Below are 18435 nucleotides of genomic sequence, written 5' to 3'. Positions count from 1 at the left end.
TTAACCAGGGAGGGATGATCCATTCAAGGAGCGGGAGACACAGATATGGTGAAAGCAATATACAGTAACAAAGCAATCTTGTACAATCGTTTGACTGCCAAATTGAATTCTGCAGTTGGCAATATATCTCTGTAAAGAGAGCCTCCCTCCAGATATCATTACCCAATATTGAGGCATTGCTTAAGTTGGACATTTTTATCTATTTATATATATTTCAATGTCAGGTACTAAAATATTTCTCAAACTCTAATTACCAAAGGAGATTAACACTATGGAGCCTGAAGTTGCCCTGCTGTTGTAATGCTGCAGTTCAAGTCAATCTTAAAGGTTTGGAACGACTGGGTCCATAGCAACATACAACTATATTTTTCTGTTTATAATAAGCACTGTTATTCCTGGTGTTTGATTAATTTTTGAGAATAAGAAAGGTTACTTAACTTTCAGCATCAAAGCATCACATTTTAGCTGAAAATTAAAAAATGTTAATGTTGCAACTTTAGTTAACAGGAGAGATCGGTGCTGCTTTGGGCCTGCAGGGCCTCTCCAGAGGGGTTTTTAAAAATGCCATATCAAGGTGTCAAGACACTTTCCTGCTCATCATAGCACTTGTCGTCTCTCTCTGTGACATTCCACACACACTGAAGATAAAAGGACACGTGTATTCAGACATGCGGACAGAGGCAACACAGAGTGTGTATCATTGTTGTTGTCGTTGTCCTCATTATCTTCATCATCATCAACAAGCTGGTTAAAGCCGAAGGTATAACTGCTTTACAAGGTATAACTGTCCAAAGTGAGAAACAATGACCTCAGGTTGTTTATCTGTCTGAAAATATACACATTCATACATACTCACATGAATGTATAAAAAATATGCCTGTATATATATATATGTGTGTATATACTATATACGGATCACATCAAGGGAATACTGTTATGTAAGTAAAACGTTCACTTTTCCCTCAACTTAAATAAAATTTCAACATGATCTGCTTCGCCCTGTGTTTTTCTTGCCACTCTTTATTCAGAATAAATTATATTCAACCATGAAAGTAACCAGGGCAAACTTCCTTACGTTTTCTCTTCTGGAAGGGCAACCTAGAGGGCACTTTATCACGTTTTAATGTACTTGAAAGTCACCATAGCGGGCACTTTATTACATTTTCTCTACTTAAAGAGCACCATAGCAGGCTGTTCATTCAATTTTTTTCTACTTGAAGGGCACCATAGCGTGCACGTCATTACGTTTTCTCTACTTGAAGGACACCATAGCGAGCATGTCATTACGTTTTCTCTACTTGAAGGACACCATAGCGAGCATGTCATTACGTTTTCTCTACTTGAAGGACACCATAGCGAGCATGTCATTACGTTTTCTCTACTTGAAGGACACCATAGCGGGCATGTCATTACATTTTCTCTACTTGAAGGACACCATAGCGAGCATGTCATTACGTTTTCTCTACTTGAAGGACACCATAGCGAGCATGTCATTACGTTTTCTCTACTTGAAGGACACCATAGCGGGCATGTCATTACATTTTCTCTACTTGAAGGACACCATAGCGGGCATGTCATTACGTGTTTTCTACTTGAAGGGCACCATAGTGGGCACTTCATTACGTTTTCTCTACTTAAAGGACACCATAGCGTGCACGTCATTACATTTTCTCTACTTGAAGGACACCATAGCGGGCCCGTCATTACTTTCTCTACTTGAAGGACGCCAAAGCTGGCTCTTCATTACGTTTTCTCTACTTGAAGGACACCATAGCGGGCACTTCCTTACGTTTTCTCTACTTCATAACGTTTTCTCTACTGGTAGGGCAACATAGAGTCATCTCATAAGGTTTTTTCTACCATGGGAGCATTCAACAGGGTACTTTTGAGGGTTTTTGCTGAGGCCACTAGTGTCCTCCGCCCCGCCAGAGTGCGCTGTTACACTTCCACACTGAGCTGACGTCAAGTCTGTTGCGGGAAGTAAATCTCACTTGCCAGGAAAGGCATCGGCATGCTGCATGCGAGTTTGTTTTGGACTTCCATGTGACACCGGCCTCATTGAAATCAACAAATAACTCCCCCCCCCCACACACCGAAATTAAACGACATCTGTCATTGCATCGCGGCAGCCATGGGCAAAAAAGGCAAGAAAGAAAAGAAGGTGAAGGGAGCGGAGAAGACAGCTGCCAAGATGGAGAAGAAAGTTTCTAAGAGGTCCAAACGAGAGGAGGTACCGTCAATGTTAACATGGGCTGAACTACGAACCCTAACTATATTCATATTTGTAATATTTATATGACACAAAGTGGACACTCACGCGCAAATAGCTTTGTAGCTTTGTACAAGTGACTGTTAATATATTGTGAAAATGATTTTAGCTACTGGTCTGATAACTGCATAGTTTACCACAAATGTTAATGACATTCTAAATTAGTGCCAGGTAACAAAAATGTTTATTATCAGGATTAGTAATGCAACTTATATTAACATTAGAAATATTACCAGGACCCACAACATATCTCTAATATCTTTTTTTTTTTTTTTACATCCTTCCGGTTTTGTTCTCATTGCTTTTCATCCTTTCCTCCTTCTCTGTCTCCAGGAGGATTTGGAGGCTCTGATTGCTGAGTTTCAGAATCTGGATGCAAAGAAGACCATAGTTGTAGAGACGACGTGTCCGCCTCCATCGCCGAGGTGAAAGACTGCACAACTTTCTTCAAGTTCAACTTCAGTGTCTTCAGTGTCCCCATTGGGAAAGTTGTCTCACATACGACAGTGTCGAAACAGATTTTTACAGTTCCAGCTGAGTTTTATTCGTCCACCTCCCCATGTTCTTTTGCCGTTTGATCTGTGAAGATGCCCTTACAAATCACTAACTATGTTAGTTTATATCAAGCGACACACATGCCCTGAGAAAATAGGGGTGAACCTATGTTCCAACCGAACCAAGTAATAATGGGAAATGTAACGCCTGACGCTACCATAGAGTTGTTGAAGAGTTTCATGAGTTTCCCACACCGCCCAATCTAGTTTAGTTTTAAAAGGAAGTTGCGGTTGCTGCAAGGCTGTTTTTCTGATTGCGGTTGTGTTCCTATGCCAAAATGCTGATGTTTAGCAGGTATAATGTTGAACATCCAGAGAGAAAAGTGAACGGAGGATTCTGATTGAACTCTTACATTTTTTGTTTTTAATTAATTTGGTCCAGACCAAGGCGATAAAAAGCGTATACATTGTTGCATTTTAAATCTGGTCCTTTTCCTGTTCACACTCACTTATTACAAATGAACCAAGAGGAGTAAACATGAAGTAATACAGACTGACAGGTATTGGAAAGTTTTGGCGATTGTCATCTTGCATCATCAGGACCCAGGTGTGGTAATCAGCAGATGCATTTCTTAATAGTTTACAGGCTGAAATCACACAACTGCTGTCAATCATTGGTTTGATTGACAGCTTACACACCATAAAACTTATAGCTTCAACGCGGGCAAAACAACCTGACTTTGTTTTAACAAAGCCAAACAGCTTAGGTGTGACAGCACCCTTCCAGTCTCTGATGTCTTTCCGTGTTTTTCAGATTGAGTGCGTCTCTCTCTCCCCATCCCGAGAAAGATGAACTCATCCTGTTTGGAGGAGAATTCTTCAATGGAAAGAAGGTAGTGGAAAATACTCTTGAATGACTGAATGAGTAGGCAATTAGCTCAACGGCTCAACGTAGTGGCATTTACAAACAGTTGGTCTCACCATCGTCCACATTGAGAAAACTTTTATGAAGCTCACAGGAGTTTGGTCACTATAATAAATAATAAATATCTCATAAATCCCTCATCCTAAAACCTGCTGTTGCCTCTTTTCACAGACATACCTGTACAACGATCTGTTTTTCTACAACATCAAGAAGAACAGCTGGGTGAAATCAGACATCCCTAACCCTCCTCCACCACGCTGCTCCCACCAGGTACGAGGATCTTGAAGCTTCTCTATAGTGCTCATTGTCTGTCCCTCTGCCCCTGTGAGCTCTTAGCCTTATTGTGTCTAACTTGATTCTCAGAAACAGTTTTAGTTACTGCCATGGAAGCAGAGACCAAGTGCCTAATAAAAATCAAATGACAGATTTACAGCTTAATTTGATAGACCCATGTAGTATTACTTATTGTCTTCTGCAACATTATTTGAAATTGTTGATATTTTGTGTGATTCCCCGCTTAAACCACAAGGGGTCAGGCGGATGTAGAGGAAACTTATCATCATGGCCATTATGTTGCAAGAAAACAAATTCAATCAGAGGACATCAAACCTTGTTATCTGGCTCTGTTCATGCAGCCCTCTCCCTCCGCTCCCTTCATCTTCCCCCCCTCCTGAACTCTCCCTTCCTTTCTTCCCTCTCAGGCCGTGGTAGTTCCCCAGGGCGGGGGTCAGCTCTGGGTGTTCGGGGGAGAGTTTGCCTCTCCAAACGGGGAGCAGTTCTACCACTACAAGGACCTCTGGGTGCTGCACCTGGCCACACACACGTGGGAGAACATCAAGTGAGTGCAGAGGGGGTCATACAAATAGATGATGATGAACGGAAAGAGTCTTAAATGGTAGTACTGATCTGCAGGATGAAGGTTAATACAGGGATCTGAAGGTGACCAGAAATACTATTTCATCTTAATGAGTTCATCAGTCTTATCAGTAGATAAGTAGATTGCTTAGGTAATTAAAACTTTACAGCTCCATAAAATCAAGTCCCATAGGTTCACACGGTGTTGTGGATGTTTACTTTGCATTGATATCACTTTGCAGACATGAGTGATCCAAAGTGATTTCAGTTTTTTGTGTTATATCCCCCCCCCAGGGCTCCTGGTGGTCCATCGGGTCGCAGCGGCCACCGCATGGTCCTCAGCAAGAAACAACTGCTGGTGTTTGGAGGTTTCCATGAGAGCACAAGGTAGGCAGAGGGTTACCGATTGATAAAAACGAGGACAACATGTCTGTAATGGAGTTGACGTTGGACAGGTAACATGTTCAATTACATCATTACTTCCTTCCTTCCCGAGTGGAGACAGCTTATTCTAAAGCCTGTTCATCTTACAAACAAACCCACAGAGATCAGCAAAGCATTATCTCTTCTAGTCAATACATACAATTAAATAAGTTGGATTTATTTATAGGGGCATACTTGGACTCTGTGAATGAGTATAGAATTCATGGAATAAGTGCGACTTCTAGTGGTGGTATGAAAAAAGACACTGTGGCAAACAGCAACTGTACTTGAGAATCTCTAGTGTAACTTAAAGCTGCACTTATCAATATTTTTATGCTAATGGGATGGGACAAATTTGGATGTGCGTCATGAACAGGGTCACTTGTAGAGACAAACTCGCTGAGAATGATTAATTATCGTCAGAATTTGTGTGTCTTTCAGCTCATTGACAGTTGTTTGCAGTTAAAAAAGCTCTGATAAACTCAGTGTACCTTACCTACCACAACCCAAACAACAGACGGCAAAGTTAGCAGCTAGTTGGTGAACTTAGTGGAGCATTAGTCGTCCTGTCACAATAATAACTTTATCGACTTATCATACAAAATGTGGACATTACTTATATTTAACTTATAGCTCATATTTTGTAACATAGCACTTTTTGTTAAAGTGAAACTGATTGGTAGGATATTGTCTGTTAAGGAATGAATGACTCTTTATACCCTTGTGTCAGATGTTTAATATTTATTTAAGTGCAATTTATGTTAACAGAGCCAGAGATTCCTCGTTATATCAGTGGCGTAAAAATGTTATTAAAATTACAATAATATGTTTTAGCTCTGTGGAGCTAAAACAGAGCTAAAAGGATAGCAAATATTTGACTTATTGGACAAATGTTTGTGTGAAATTTAGTTGTTATGAAGTTCTGCCTCCAAGCGGCCAAAAAAACAAATAAAGCAGCTTCAAGAAAGAGATTGAGACTTTCACCTAATCAGCAATCACTTTGCAAAAGGTCGTGAAGTTGACAGTCCTAAAGTTCTTAAATGTGACCTGTTCCCCCCCCCCTGCAGGGATTTTATCTACTACAATGACGTCTACTCCTTCTCCCTGGAAACCTTCTCCTGGTCACGCCTCGCTCCATCAGGCTCTGCCCCCTCCCCGCGCTCCGCCTCTCAGATGACCTCCACGCCCGACGGCATGGGTGTCATCATCTACGGGGGGTACTCCAAAGTGGTGAGTGTGTGTGAGTGTGTGTGTGAGAGTGTGAGCGTGTGTGTGTGTGTGTGTGTGTGTGTGTGTGTGCCTCATCCGTATTGTAATGCATTACATTTTGTGATGTGGTCTGCCTGATTGTGTGCGTTTTATTTAGCGAGTCAAGAAGGACGTAGATAAGGGAACCATCCACTCAGACATGTTCCTTCTCAAGCGAGAGGGTAAAGATGGCCAAGGTACCTAAATACTTACAGTATTGAAATAATAAAAAATATTCAGCGTCTTCGCTCATGGTTATTTTTTTAAACTTTGATGTACTGTTCTCCCGTCCTGCAGAGAAGTGGTCTTGGTCCAGGGTGAGCCCCTCTGGAACAAAGCCCCATCCCCGCTCTGGTTTCTCCGTGGCAGTGGGCCCGGCGGGGCGGGCGGTGCTGTTTGGTGGGGTTTGCGATGAGGAAGAGGAGGAGACTCTGGAGGGCGACTTCTACAACGACCTCTACCTGTATGATACGGTGAAGAACCGCTGGTTCCCCGGACAGCTCAGGGTAAGACCACAAGGCCACATGGACCTGCTGAATGAATGAGTGTCTGTAAGTTTGTTTAAATGAAAGGATATTTTTTGGCTCCAGAGTCTGTAGATAAGTAAAGGTTCTATATCTGAGACTAACATTAATATAGAAGCAAACTATTTTTTGCTTTGTAAAGAAATATTGGCGTAATGGCGTCCTAAACAGAAAATGAATTCAGATTTACGTCACTTGGTAGATCAAAGAAATCACTTTTTACCAAGCTCAATACTAGAGTGTGTGTGAGCATGTATGTGTAAATAAAATGACTCTATTCCAACCAACTAAAGGAGAGCCAAGATGTGCATCCTCTTGCATGCCTTTAACAGGGGTGCATTTTACTACCATTTTTACTCCTTGATGCCATTGGAACTATTTGTAGTCTAAACATTTCAACCTTTATTACTACTTTTAAACAGAGGGTATTTTTATTCCAATTGCATTTGGACTCAACTTGACCGCATTTATAATTTCAAAGAAATCAATCTTTTTCAAGCAGAGTCTGGGTTTCTGGCACAACTTCACCTACTTCCGGGGGGCATGGAAAAGGGAAATAGTCTGAAGAGGTCAAAACACCAGGGACACTTGTAGTATAAATGTATAAACTTTATTGTCATCGGCGGACCCTGATGAAGGCCACAAGCTGATAACAGCTAAACTTGCACAGTCCTGATAAATCCAGACATTTAAACTTACCATCTAAAGCTGACTTTCAGAAAGTGTTCAACTTGAAAATAATGAACTGCTGCCGTTCATGGTGCTCTAGTGCAACACCTAGTGGTTCTGAACGTTAAAGATACAGAATTGTTATCTAGTGACACAACAGCACAACTTCATCATCATCTCTTGATCATTTCATCAGAAATCCAATGAAATGATGTTGCTTCGTTTGTGTCCATGTGAATTCCCCTTTTTCTCAACAGTTTGTAAAGAAATCATTTGGAGGTTTGTCTCACTGAGACGCCATGAAATATGGATTTAAGGAGAATTTTTCGTTAGTTGAAAAGAAAATTCAAAATGATTACATCTTTTTTTTTTTTATTGACTTTTGGATTTTACAACACTCTCGAGTTGTTGAAATTGTTTGTACCACACAAGTCAACTGAAGAAGAAACATGCAAGCACCACTGGAATCAATTCCTAGAAATAGTATAATACTTATACATTACATGTAGTCTGATCTTTATCTGAAACTATAGACATGTAAAAAAAAAAATATATATATAGAAGCTCCGCAGCATTCAGTTGTTGATATGGAATGCGGATGTCAACGTGATGAATGAAGCTTCCAACCGTTGACCTTTAGTTGCACGGATTACATGGTTAACAGTAGGAATGCGGCATTTGAGTTTACCAAGTAATCTACTAGAAATGTGCTCTTGCATGTATGTGAGCAATCAATGCAGGGCCTTACTGTATGATGCATCCCCGCTGCACTGCTGGGCTGGCTTCATTCAAATAAATGATCCACACACAAATTAATAGCCAACCATTTTATGATAATGGTTAAATAAGTTCTATCAAAGTGCTCACTACTGATTGGAGCCAACACCTCTCACGGGAGCTGCCAGTCAACTGCAGGGTATTGACTTATTTATCCTTTCGTTTCCAGGGAAACAAGTCGGAGAAGAAGAAACGAAGAAGGGGGAAGAAGGGAGGAGCAGAGGGGGAGGGAGCAGAGGGAAAGGAGGAGGAGGGGGAGGAGGGGGCACCGCAAGGACCCACTGAGGTCATCAAGGAGATTGTTACTGAGGACGGGACAGTGATGACCATCAAGGAAGTGATCCCTGGAGCTCAGGAGGAGGAGGAGGAGGATGAAGAAGAAGAGGAGGAGGAAGATGAGGACGATGGCAAGATAAAGCACACACAAAACACATTTAAGATGTGAGAGAATATAGATAGTTCGGACAATCACAGGGTTTCTTTTTTTTTTTATCTCTTCAGGTTCAGCCTCGGCCCCCCTGGTGGAGCCCTGCGCGAGGTCCAGCGCCATGGCAACGGCGCGTCAGGGCAAGCTCTTCCTGTACGGAGGGATGTTCGAGGTTGGAGACCGCCAGTTCACCCTGAACGACTTCTACTCTCTGGACCTCAACAAGATGGACCAGTGGGAGGTTCTGGTGGAAATGGACCCAAGTGAGTGAAAAAAAGTCAAGAACACATAAGTGAAGTAACACACGTAGATAAAAAAAAAAATAATATGAAATGTATTTGGCGTCAGCTCTAAAGCAGCCGGTATGCTGATTTGTCTTGTTTGAATATCTTGTGATGCAGGAGAGGAGCTGGAGGACGATACGACGGCAGAGAACTCTGTGAGCTTTCATTTAGATTTATGAGTTTGTTTATTTTCTCCACAGAGACACAGGAGTGGCTGGAGGAGTCTGAGTCAGAGGAAGAAGATGAGGAGGAGGAGGAGGAGGAGGCGAAAGGAGCAGAAGGAAAGGAAGAGGAGGAGGAGTCTGAAGAGGAGAGCGATGATGAGGAAGGCAAGGGATTATTCTTCCCTTTCGCTGTCTTATAATTATCTGTCTTTATTTTTCACTTCATGCTATTTTTAACGAGTGACAAGTACAGGATGCAGATCAGGATGCTTGACTTTAAACACATGATAAGGTGTAATATAAATAATATAATAACTTATATAAGGTCAACAAACCTCACAAACACATGAGAAAACATCTCCTATAAGAAATCTGATACGGCGTCAATAGGTGACTCTAGATGCTAAATGTCGATTTCAATAGAAACCAACATCTTCAGTCTGTATTGGCCATTAGCTTATTGCAAATATAAATACAGTGATGCTCCAAGCTAAATGCTAATATATAACACTAACACACTCACAGTGACAACGGCAACATGCTGATGTTAAGTGTGTAACGTAAACCAATCTAATTTTATCGTGTTGGCATGCTAACTTTTAGTTATTAGCAATTAATAGGGTAATTCTGACCTGATGACGTCGCTAGATGAAAAGCTGTGATGACCAAAGTAGAATTGTAGAATTCATCTGCTGGGGACCATGAATGTCAGTGCAACACTTCAGTGCAGTCCATCCAATAGTTATTGAGATATCTCATTTTGAATCAAAGTGTTGGCCCCCGATGACCGTCCGACAATAAGCTTTTGTTCACAGACATTTTTATGATGTCACAGGATGTAAATAAAAGAATCAATGTTGGCTTAAATCCATTTAGCTGCCTCAGTGTCAGGGTCCTGCTAACATGTATGCAGGCTCACCGTCACAAAATTTCGGATGCTATGTGTTCATGTTAAAAAAATTATATTTACTTGCATTCTAGGATTTTAAGACTCTCAATTGTTGGTATTGGTAACGGCCTAATAAGTACATTGTTGCAATGAGGCTGACTTTTATCACCTAGACTTTTTTGTTTTTTTATTTTTCCGTTCAACGTAGAGGCATTAGCAAAAAATAAATAAAGTTTTCTCTAAGAATCCAACGTAACACAGGGTGAGTAATAGGTTATATTGTGTGTGAAATATTCCTTATTAATAGGTTATTTTTCTCATATTTGACTAAGCTCCTCCGAGTCAGAAAACACGAGTATACACAGTCGTACACACAGTAGTACTTTTTAAGAGTTCTCCTTTAACATAGGAAGTTGGGCCAGCCCTAACCTAAGCCATTACTAGTAACTTGAATCATATATGTTTAGAGATTTGGAGCAGATTGACTCCTTTTTAAGATGATGTTTGATTTGGCAAGAAACCAGCTAGAATGCTGTTCTTAGTAAATCTGACCATGATTTTGTTTCTTTAAAATGTGTGTGTGTGTGTTTCCAGATGAAGAGGATCACCCCGCAGTGCAGGAGGGAGAGACAGTGACGGATTACCAGACCCGCACAGAGCAGTACTGGACGGGATTGGCACGGGCCAACATGGGCCCCGACGCCAAGGACAAAAAGGTCGCCAAGGTCGCCCTCGCCATGGCTAAAGTCTTCTTTGAAGACCAATAGTGTGGATAAAGCCAAACTGTGTGCATGACTGTGTGACTGTGTGTGAGACTGTGTGTGTGTAAAATGACCTTTTTTTTTAAAACATGTCCTTTGAACTGTACTGCAAATATTCAGAAATGCTTTTTAAGCAAGTTTAAAAAAGAAAACAAAAACACTTTGTTTTCTTCCACTGATCAAATTAAATTTGAATATACGGACTATTTTCTGTTTGTGAATATATCATTACATTAGATGGAACATTGTGGTTTGTTGAGCATAACAGTTTTCATTCATTTTCAATAAAATAAATCATAAATCCTATTAGATCATATTCAACACTAAAGGGATAGTTCAGATTTTTCGAAGTTGGGTTGTATGAGGAACTTATCCATCCTCCCTGTTTTACCTTCAGTAGATGTAGTCGGCGCCCCCCCCAGTTGAGAGAAACAGACAGGAGGACCAGCACGGGAGCAGAGCATGTACTGCTGGGGACCATCTAAATAAATCAATATCGGGTTAAATGTACGCTACATTTAGAATATTTTCAGTGATTTACATTACCTCCAGAGAGTCCTTTCAAAGTGGTCTCTTCAGAGCCACAGGACTCCTTTGACACAAACAGTAATTTTTACCTCACAGAACACAGCCGTAGACCAGCAACTCCTTTGTTCTGGTAGGTAAAAATTACAGTTTTTGTCAAAGGAGTCTTGGGGCTTTAAAGGGAGCATAGATTGGGATAATGGCTACAATTACCGGTCGGCAAAATTAAGTGCCGAAAATATCTAAGTATATCGCACACTTAAATTGATATAGATTATTTTAGGTGTCTACATATTTTTATCCACAGCAGAACATTGATTAGCTCTCGTGCAGTTACTCCAGTTTGTTTGTCCAAACACCATCTCCTGTTGTTAATACAATCACTATGGATACCCCATACAACTCCACATGAAAAGGATAAGAACTATCCCTTTGAAATTTCTAAACTATATTGCTGCTCTCAATTTTCCGACCAGTGTGGTGAAGCAAATGTAAGGCAAACAATAGTCTTCAAATACGTTAACCCACGTCTTAGTATTGAAATGAAATTGGATGTGGTTTTGTGAGGACGGAGAAGTTGGAGGTTTTACACACTGTTAAGTTGTACAGCTTCTCAATGATGCAGCTCTTTGTTTACACATATTCTAAAATCTGTCGAATGTTTCCTGAAGCTTTCTTCCTTTACGGTTTACGATCCAATCAGTAATGTCACAGTGGGTGTTCTGCTTGCGCGCTTTCCTCAGATTTCTTCAGAAGTGCAGCGAGCTGTGAAACAAACCATCAGATGTGCCAAAACCTACAGCTTTTCTAGACACAAACCTGCTTTTTTTTTGTCCACCTGGTGGCAGCAGAACAGGCTGTAAGCACAACATTGACCTATTATCATCATGTAAAGTGAATTTTGTGAATGTTTTGGCAAACAGCTGCCTATTCACACACCAAGCAGATAAAGAGAACAACATCAGCATTCATTTGCAGTCATGTTTCCGGCCACCTGACAAATGTAAGTCCTGCATTCAGTCTCCTTTTAGTGTAGTTTGTATGTCCACCAGCTAATTGCTAACTTTGGCTGCAATTGGGAACCGCACAGTTAGGTTTTTAACTCTCTTTGGGTTTGTTCACACATAGTCATTTGATCATTGTTGGTATGATTATATTAATTAGTGCAGCTTAATAGCCCAGTGGTGATCAACTTTATTCCTATGCTTCCAAAAGTTGTTGGGTTTCCTTCTGCAAGAAGTCGCTGTTTCACAATTTAAAATAAGCGTAAATGCAAAGTGAAAACCCAACTGAAAAAAAATCCATGTCCGATTATGCATCAGAGTAATGAATGAAAGTAAAAAAATAAATAATAAAAAGGTGCTTTTTAAAATCTGATTTACAACACTGATAAATTCCCAAATATCCAATATTTTTTAAGGTACCATGTACATGTGTATTTATTGGATTAGGTTTGCCTCCATCTGGTGGACATCTTTGTCAGTGCGGTCAGTCAAACAGGTGGAGAAAAGCAGTAACAGCGCTTAAGACTGTTTTAGCAACTTGCAAATATTGAGGGGATATGCAAGCAAAACCAAGTATGTTAGAACTAAACAAATGAACATAGAGGTGGGGGTCATATTACTTTTCTACTTGAAGCCCAACCTGAAATTTGCGGACCACAAGTTTTATTGGAGGTTTGAGCAGAGAGGAGGGAAAAGTACCCCGAAGCAGTAAAGTCCAAATAAAACCATGATCTGGTCGTTCCCTCTGATTAAAACTTTCATGCTTGAAACTGGTAATCTTTTCCATAATTTGAGCCAAGTTATCAAGTTCCCTATGACAAGATAACTGATTCATAGTTATGATATGATGGTCTGATGTGCCCCCCTGCAGATGACTAGCAGCAACACGTGCCCTTTGTCTTGAGTTCTACTCCTCTGCAACAAACAAGGGGGAGAACAGGAAGAGAGAGAGGCAGGTGATCTGAGCAGAGGAACGAAAGCATTCAGGTATCATGAAACAATGAGATGGGAGGCTAGGGGAGGAGGTAGAGAGAATGGGTGAAGAAGATGATGGGACGACGAGACGGCGCCAGCAGGGGAGGAAAAAGGGAGAGGGTGAGCGAGGGAATGCTGGGAAGGAGGAGGGGACGAGTGTGCGTCGTGTCGGGGAAGACATCAGTCACTGTTGCGAGCACCAGCCTATCCCTCTGACCTATTTTATCCTCCATCAGCATGTTGAGCGAGGGATGAGGAGAGGCTGATGAATAATAGAGGAGAGGGAGAGATGGATGAGAATGAGGCTGCCTTCCTCTCCTTCACTTCTCCCTCCCTCACGGCCCCCTCTTCTCCCTTTTTTTTTTTTTTTTTTTCTGCGGCCCCTTTTTTTATTTTAACTCCGGGACAAGAAAAGATTTTATAAATAACTAAAGAGAAGAGACACTTTTTTGGGTGCCCTGCTGACGTTGGGGGGCACGTAGCGTGTAACCGTCAGAGATACGTCAGTCGTGTGTGTGTGTGTGTGTGTGAGAAACTTACTGGTATGTAAGGGGAAGGAAGGAGGACGTTTCTAGCTTTTTCTTAACTTGTTGTCAGGCTTGATACTAATAAAGTCTACATGTAGAAGAACTGGATCACTTTTGGCTGCCAGGATGTCATGGATGATGATGTCATAGTGGCTAAAACTAGCAACCCAACAAGGTCATTAGTTCCATTATTTTTGCACAAAGTCTGGTTGGTGGTTCAGTCATTTCAATCCTAAGGTGCACAATTCCAATGCACACGTACGTTATTATTGACCACCCAGAGGAGCTTCCTTATTTATTGCTTGGAGATGTCACTCATTGTTCAGACAGACCAGATGGTCAGCAAATACAGCGCGCTGTTGGACAAGACTGCCTGAACAGAAATGAACATTTGAACTACAATATATATAGCGCTGGCTTTACATTTTTGTCAATGTCTGATCAGTCTTTTTTTCTACTCTGGAGTTGCCAGATCGGCAAAAATTTACACTGCAGTTTTCCCACACATTATGAAACCATTAGAACCTGAATGTACACATGCACACTATTGAAAATCTTAAACATATATTCTTTGATTACAAAAGCGTTAAACTTTAAGAGTTAAACTACATTAAAGCTTCACTCATCAATATTTAAATAATAACATTGGATCGAGTGGCTACATATATTGTGAACGGCTTTGCTTGTAGTGATGAACCCACAGTGAAGCATCACCCTGCTGTGCAGTTGTATTCAGCGTTACAGAACGATACAGTAGGTTTTTTCTTTTTGGTTTTACAGGCCCACAACTGTGCTGTTTTGGTTTGCTCTCATCACTACCATCAGCAAAGGGCAGCTTTTCCAGAAGAACTCCCTGATAAACCCACTGACCAGTACCCGATCAGCACCAAACGGCAAAGGAACAGAGTTAGCAACCAGCTGGTTGCTAACTCTGTTCCGGGTGTGTGGAGGTGAGTATTAATCAGGGTTAAACTTCTTTCTGGAGCTCTTTTTTAATCTTCAAACCAATATCCGTCACTTTTTGTGTGTATCAATAAATGCATAATCATTGATGCCTTAGAAGGAGAGGCTGACCCAGAGTTTGTTCCACATTAGAATATTCAATCCTATCTCCTACAATCCTACATTCTCATAACTGCATTCATTTCAAGTGCCTAGGGAAACAGGTTTAGACATGATTAACGTAAATTGAAACAAAATAAAAAAAATCATGGTTTGGCTTTAACATTAGTATGTTACGTTATTCATTGTTACTACAAGGAACTTTGATTTTGTAAATAAAAATAAGTAAATGTTGACATTTGCTTTCATACGGGACATAAACAGTGGCCTCCTGGGTGATTGTCCTGTGTTTGTGTAACCCACTTCCCTACTTGGACTTTCTATGATAAGAAACATATTTGTGATACATCAAAAACTAGTTTTATTAGGTGAGTATACTTTTATGAGACCAGTCAATACCTCTCTTCCATTTTAGCTGCTTTCAAGAACACCATTACACATGGATCAGAAGAGTGGGAGTCATGCATCCAAAAATGAGAAATATATACATAATATTGTGACACACTTAAGCCAGTTATAATGTTGAATTAAGACCTTTATGACCCCTCATACTTCCTGGTGTCATTTCACCAATGCTTTGCTTTTTTACAATATGTGACCCAGTAACTGTTATCCATGTTTGTGTCACTGTTCTCTTAGCTCTTAGTCACTCTGTTCAGAGTATGTCATGGATTTGTGTGTGCAGACACTTGTGTTACTAACTACCTCTAAATCCTAATCCCTCTGTTGTGGTCAGGAAATCACACTAACTGCGCATTGCCTCTCCTCTCAGCTACCTTCCCACCTTCTTTCTCTCTCTCTCTCTCCCTCCCTCCCTCACACTCCTCCACTTCCCTCCCCCCCTCCCTCTCTCTCTCTACTACCAGTGTGTTTAGAGGCCTAAACCTTAATCCCCAGCCTCACAGTGATTTTATTACTGTAATCTGTGCTGGAATTGGCTTAGCTCTCCCAGACACTGGCGGACAGAAGGACAAGGACAACAACAGCAACAGGGACAGCTGCAGGGAGGAGCTGAAAGGAGGGAAAGGAGGACATGGGAAAAAGTGTAAGAGAGGAAGGATGAGAGGACAGTCGGGGAGAGGTAGGAGGCGACAGACAGGGGAGTTAATTCCTTAATCATTTTAGTATCATCTGGCGTTTCATTTCTGCCCATAATGAGATCCCAACATCACAACAGGCCACATGGGCACAAAACTCAAATAGGAGGCTAATAAACCAAAAAATGTGCACCAATGGCAGTGAAGAAGTTAAATAAATGGATATTTCACAAGTCAGGAGGACATGCTCTATTGGCCCGATTCGTTGAAGCCTTTGGGAGCCTGAAAAAACTTTATACCCAGTTAGCAACTTACATTGGAACTAATGGGGTGCCATCTCGGAGCACAGTATCCAGTTTTCCTAATACATCCGTGATTTCCCCCTTCTTTCAGACATTGCCAGCTGAAACCAAGTTCAACTGTAAATTGCTTTCAACTGACCTGAAAAGTAAGGCTTGATGGCTTTTACTTGCAGCTTGTGATGTGTTTAAACTTTAAGTGTCGACATATAAGGTGAGAGTTTGAATAGCAAACAGTGCAGCAGCATGTATCTGCCTGATGTGAAGATTTGCCCTTTAAAGCTCGGGTAGGTGATGTTTTTTTTATTAGATTTGCTGAAAAAAAGAAAAATAATCTGGTATTTGTAGCTATCACACGACTGTAGTTATCCCATCCAATCACTTCATTCTGCCTGAATGAAATTAATAGTCATGTTAGTTGTTTTTGTTCATTAACAATATGGAGGGAGGCCTGTAGGGACAGGGTGTCAGTGTTGCAGACTTGGTGCTTTTTTCGCTACATTTAGTGACTTGGGGAGCAAGTGTAACGCTGCAAACACTGGGCTGGGCTTTTTAGGATGGATCGTTTTTAAAATGTAGTGTACTCTTGCTGGTTTCTCCAGTGTTTCCGACCCCAGCTTTAACTCCCAACTGTGAAAGCAAGTTCCTCGGTGGGCACCAGTAATAAACTGTGGCTGTAATGGCTGACCATGATGTGATGTAAACATCTGAATAAGGTTGTCAGTGGTGCAATCGGTTAATCATTTTATAGACCACAGAAGCTGATCTCTTACCCTCATACCCGTGTGTTGTAAGAAAATTAAATCCATTATCCAAAAAATGACCCTTCTTCCCGCAGTAAACATTGTAAACATGAGTGTATGGTCTCAATCTCTAGTTTGAAGTCTTCTTCAATACAGCATGATGTTAATTTTGTAAATGATGGTCCCTTTTAGAGTCAAATAGACCATAAAGCAGGGTATGCTTTAGGGAGTGGCTACCTTGTGGTTGACAGGTGGCTACTACTGCTTTGTCCGGTCTGGGAGATGTATGTGTTTTACAACTTTAACCCTTTCACAGTGGGTTTTCAGTTCATGACAGTTAATTGCAACCTATTTGGTCATCTAGAAATGTCTTGATCAACTTGGTTGCACTTAGCTCTGCCCTCTTGTGAAACTTCTGGTTGCAAAAAGCCTAGATAAAAAATGCCAAACTAGATAATGCAAAACAGCAGTCCCCAAACCAATGAGTGACGTGATACGTCCACTTCCTATATACATTGTATGGACAGCCTTAGCAATATGTATTACCGTCCACGTAGTTGAACACATTTACCATTGTGTTCAAAGTGGTCACAACGCGTCCCTGACCACCTCCTGTGGTGGATTGGCCGATAGGATCACAATCGGTCATCAATACCTTTTGGGTACATTAACTGTACTTTTATGCGATCAAGCACTATCCCTTTGCAGTACGAGCACCAAAAGGTGTAAAAAGGGATGAGAGGGTGACCGCTGCATATTGACCATCATTAAGACCTGGTTTCTTCAAATATCCCTCTTATTCTTTCATGCTAATGGGCCTCTATCTTCTATGATGGACAAGAGGTCCAGTATTGTACTTCTGGTATTTTTAAAACAATGATCTTTCTTAAGAGCGCTAGCTAACATTACTGCAGATGCAGCAGAATCCAAGTGGTAGAGAGGTTGTATATTTTCCACTTAAGGTAAGTCAGAGATAATGCAAGGTAAGGAGTATAAGCGATGCAATTGCATCAATGTGCAATTCTGTTCTGTTCTTGCACATTTCAGATACGTCCGCCCCCTTGCTCGGACCACAACCATCTTCAAGCTCAAGCCTCATTTTTACACAAACTAAGTTTCATGACTGCATCTTGCACAGCTGTGACGCTATTGCGGAGACAAAATCTGTCCACAGACAGACACATAAACACCTGGTGACTTGCACACAGACTAACTAGGTAAAAACAATACCTGCGTCGCTGTTGAGGCCGGTACAGATTTAATGGTTATATTTCCTTTTTAAAGGGATAGTTTAGCAATTTGGAAGAACCTATTTGCACGAGAGATAGATGAGAAGATTGACACCACTCTCACGTCTTTGCAGCTTATCTTGGCATAAGCATTGGGATTTGTCCAAAGTTAATAAAAAAATGCTGATGGCAAAATATGTATCGCTACTGCTGCAGTCATCTCTAGGCTCTCAGATGGAGCCAACCATCTGACAGCCAACTGAGGCGAGATGCAGAAAGACAAAGACAAAGGCTGAGTAAATGATGAAAAGCTACAGGTGAGGGA

General features: G+C 41.1%; 1 protein-coding gene across 1 annotated transcript; it reads left to right on the top strand.

The window, feature by feature from the left end:
- Positions 1-1982: 1982 nt before the first annotated feature.
- klhdc4 (kelch domain containing 4) lies at positions 1983-10913 on the top strand. Its single transcript, XM_054620264.1, has 13 exons — positions 1983-2230; positions 2603-2694; positions 3578-3656; positions 3860-3958; positions 4390-4526; positions 4838-4930; positions 6034-6196; positions 6333-6411; positions 6512-6720; positions 8354-8591; positions 8686-8874; positions 9096-9224; positions 10543-10913. The coding sequence occupies exons 1-13, from the start codon at positions 2132-2134 to the stop codon at positions 10713-10715; spliced, it is 1779 nt and encodes a 592-aa protein (XP_054476239.1). The 5' UTR covers positions 1983-2131; the 3' UTR covers positions 10716-10913.
- The last annotated feature ends 7522 nt before the right edge of the window (positions 10914-18435 follow it).

The sequence above is a fragment of the Anoplopoma fimbria genome, chromosome 19 (assembly GCF_027596085.1).
Source record: "Anoplopoma fimbria isolate UVic2021 breed Golden Eagle Sablefish chromosome 19, Afim_UVic_2022, whole genome shotgun sequence".
Classification (NCBI taxonomy): Eukaryota; Metazoa; Chordata; class Actinopteri; order Perciformes; family Anoplopomatidae; genus Anoplopoma; species Anoplopoma fimbria.
Note: the sequence above shows the minus strand (reverse complement) of the source record. Positions and strands in the feature narration are given on the sequence as shown.

What these genes read in the sequence shown, in the direction of transcription:
- klhdc4 (XM_054620264.1), top strand. Translation starts at nt 2,132, where the DNA reads ATGGGCAAAAAAGGCAAGAAAGAAAAGAAGGTGAAGGGAGCGGAGAAG. An exon ending in CACACGTGGGAGAACATCAA is followed by an intron (nt 4,527 to 4,837) that starts GTGAGTGCAGAG and finishes TCCCCCCCCCAG; the next exon opens with GGCTCCTGGTGGTCCATCGG. An exon ending in GGTTCCCCGGACAGCTCAGG is followed by an intron (nt 6,721 to 8,353) that starts GTAAGACCACAA and finishes TTTCGTTTCCAG; the next exon opens with GGAAACAAGTCGGAGAAGAA.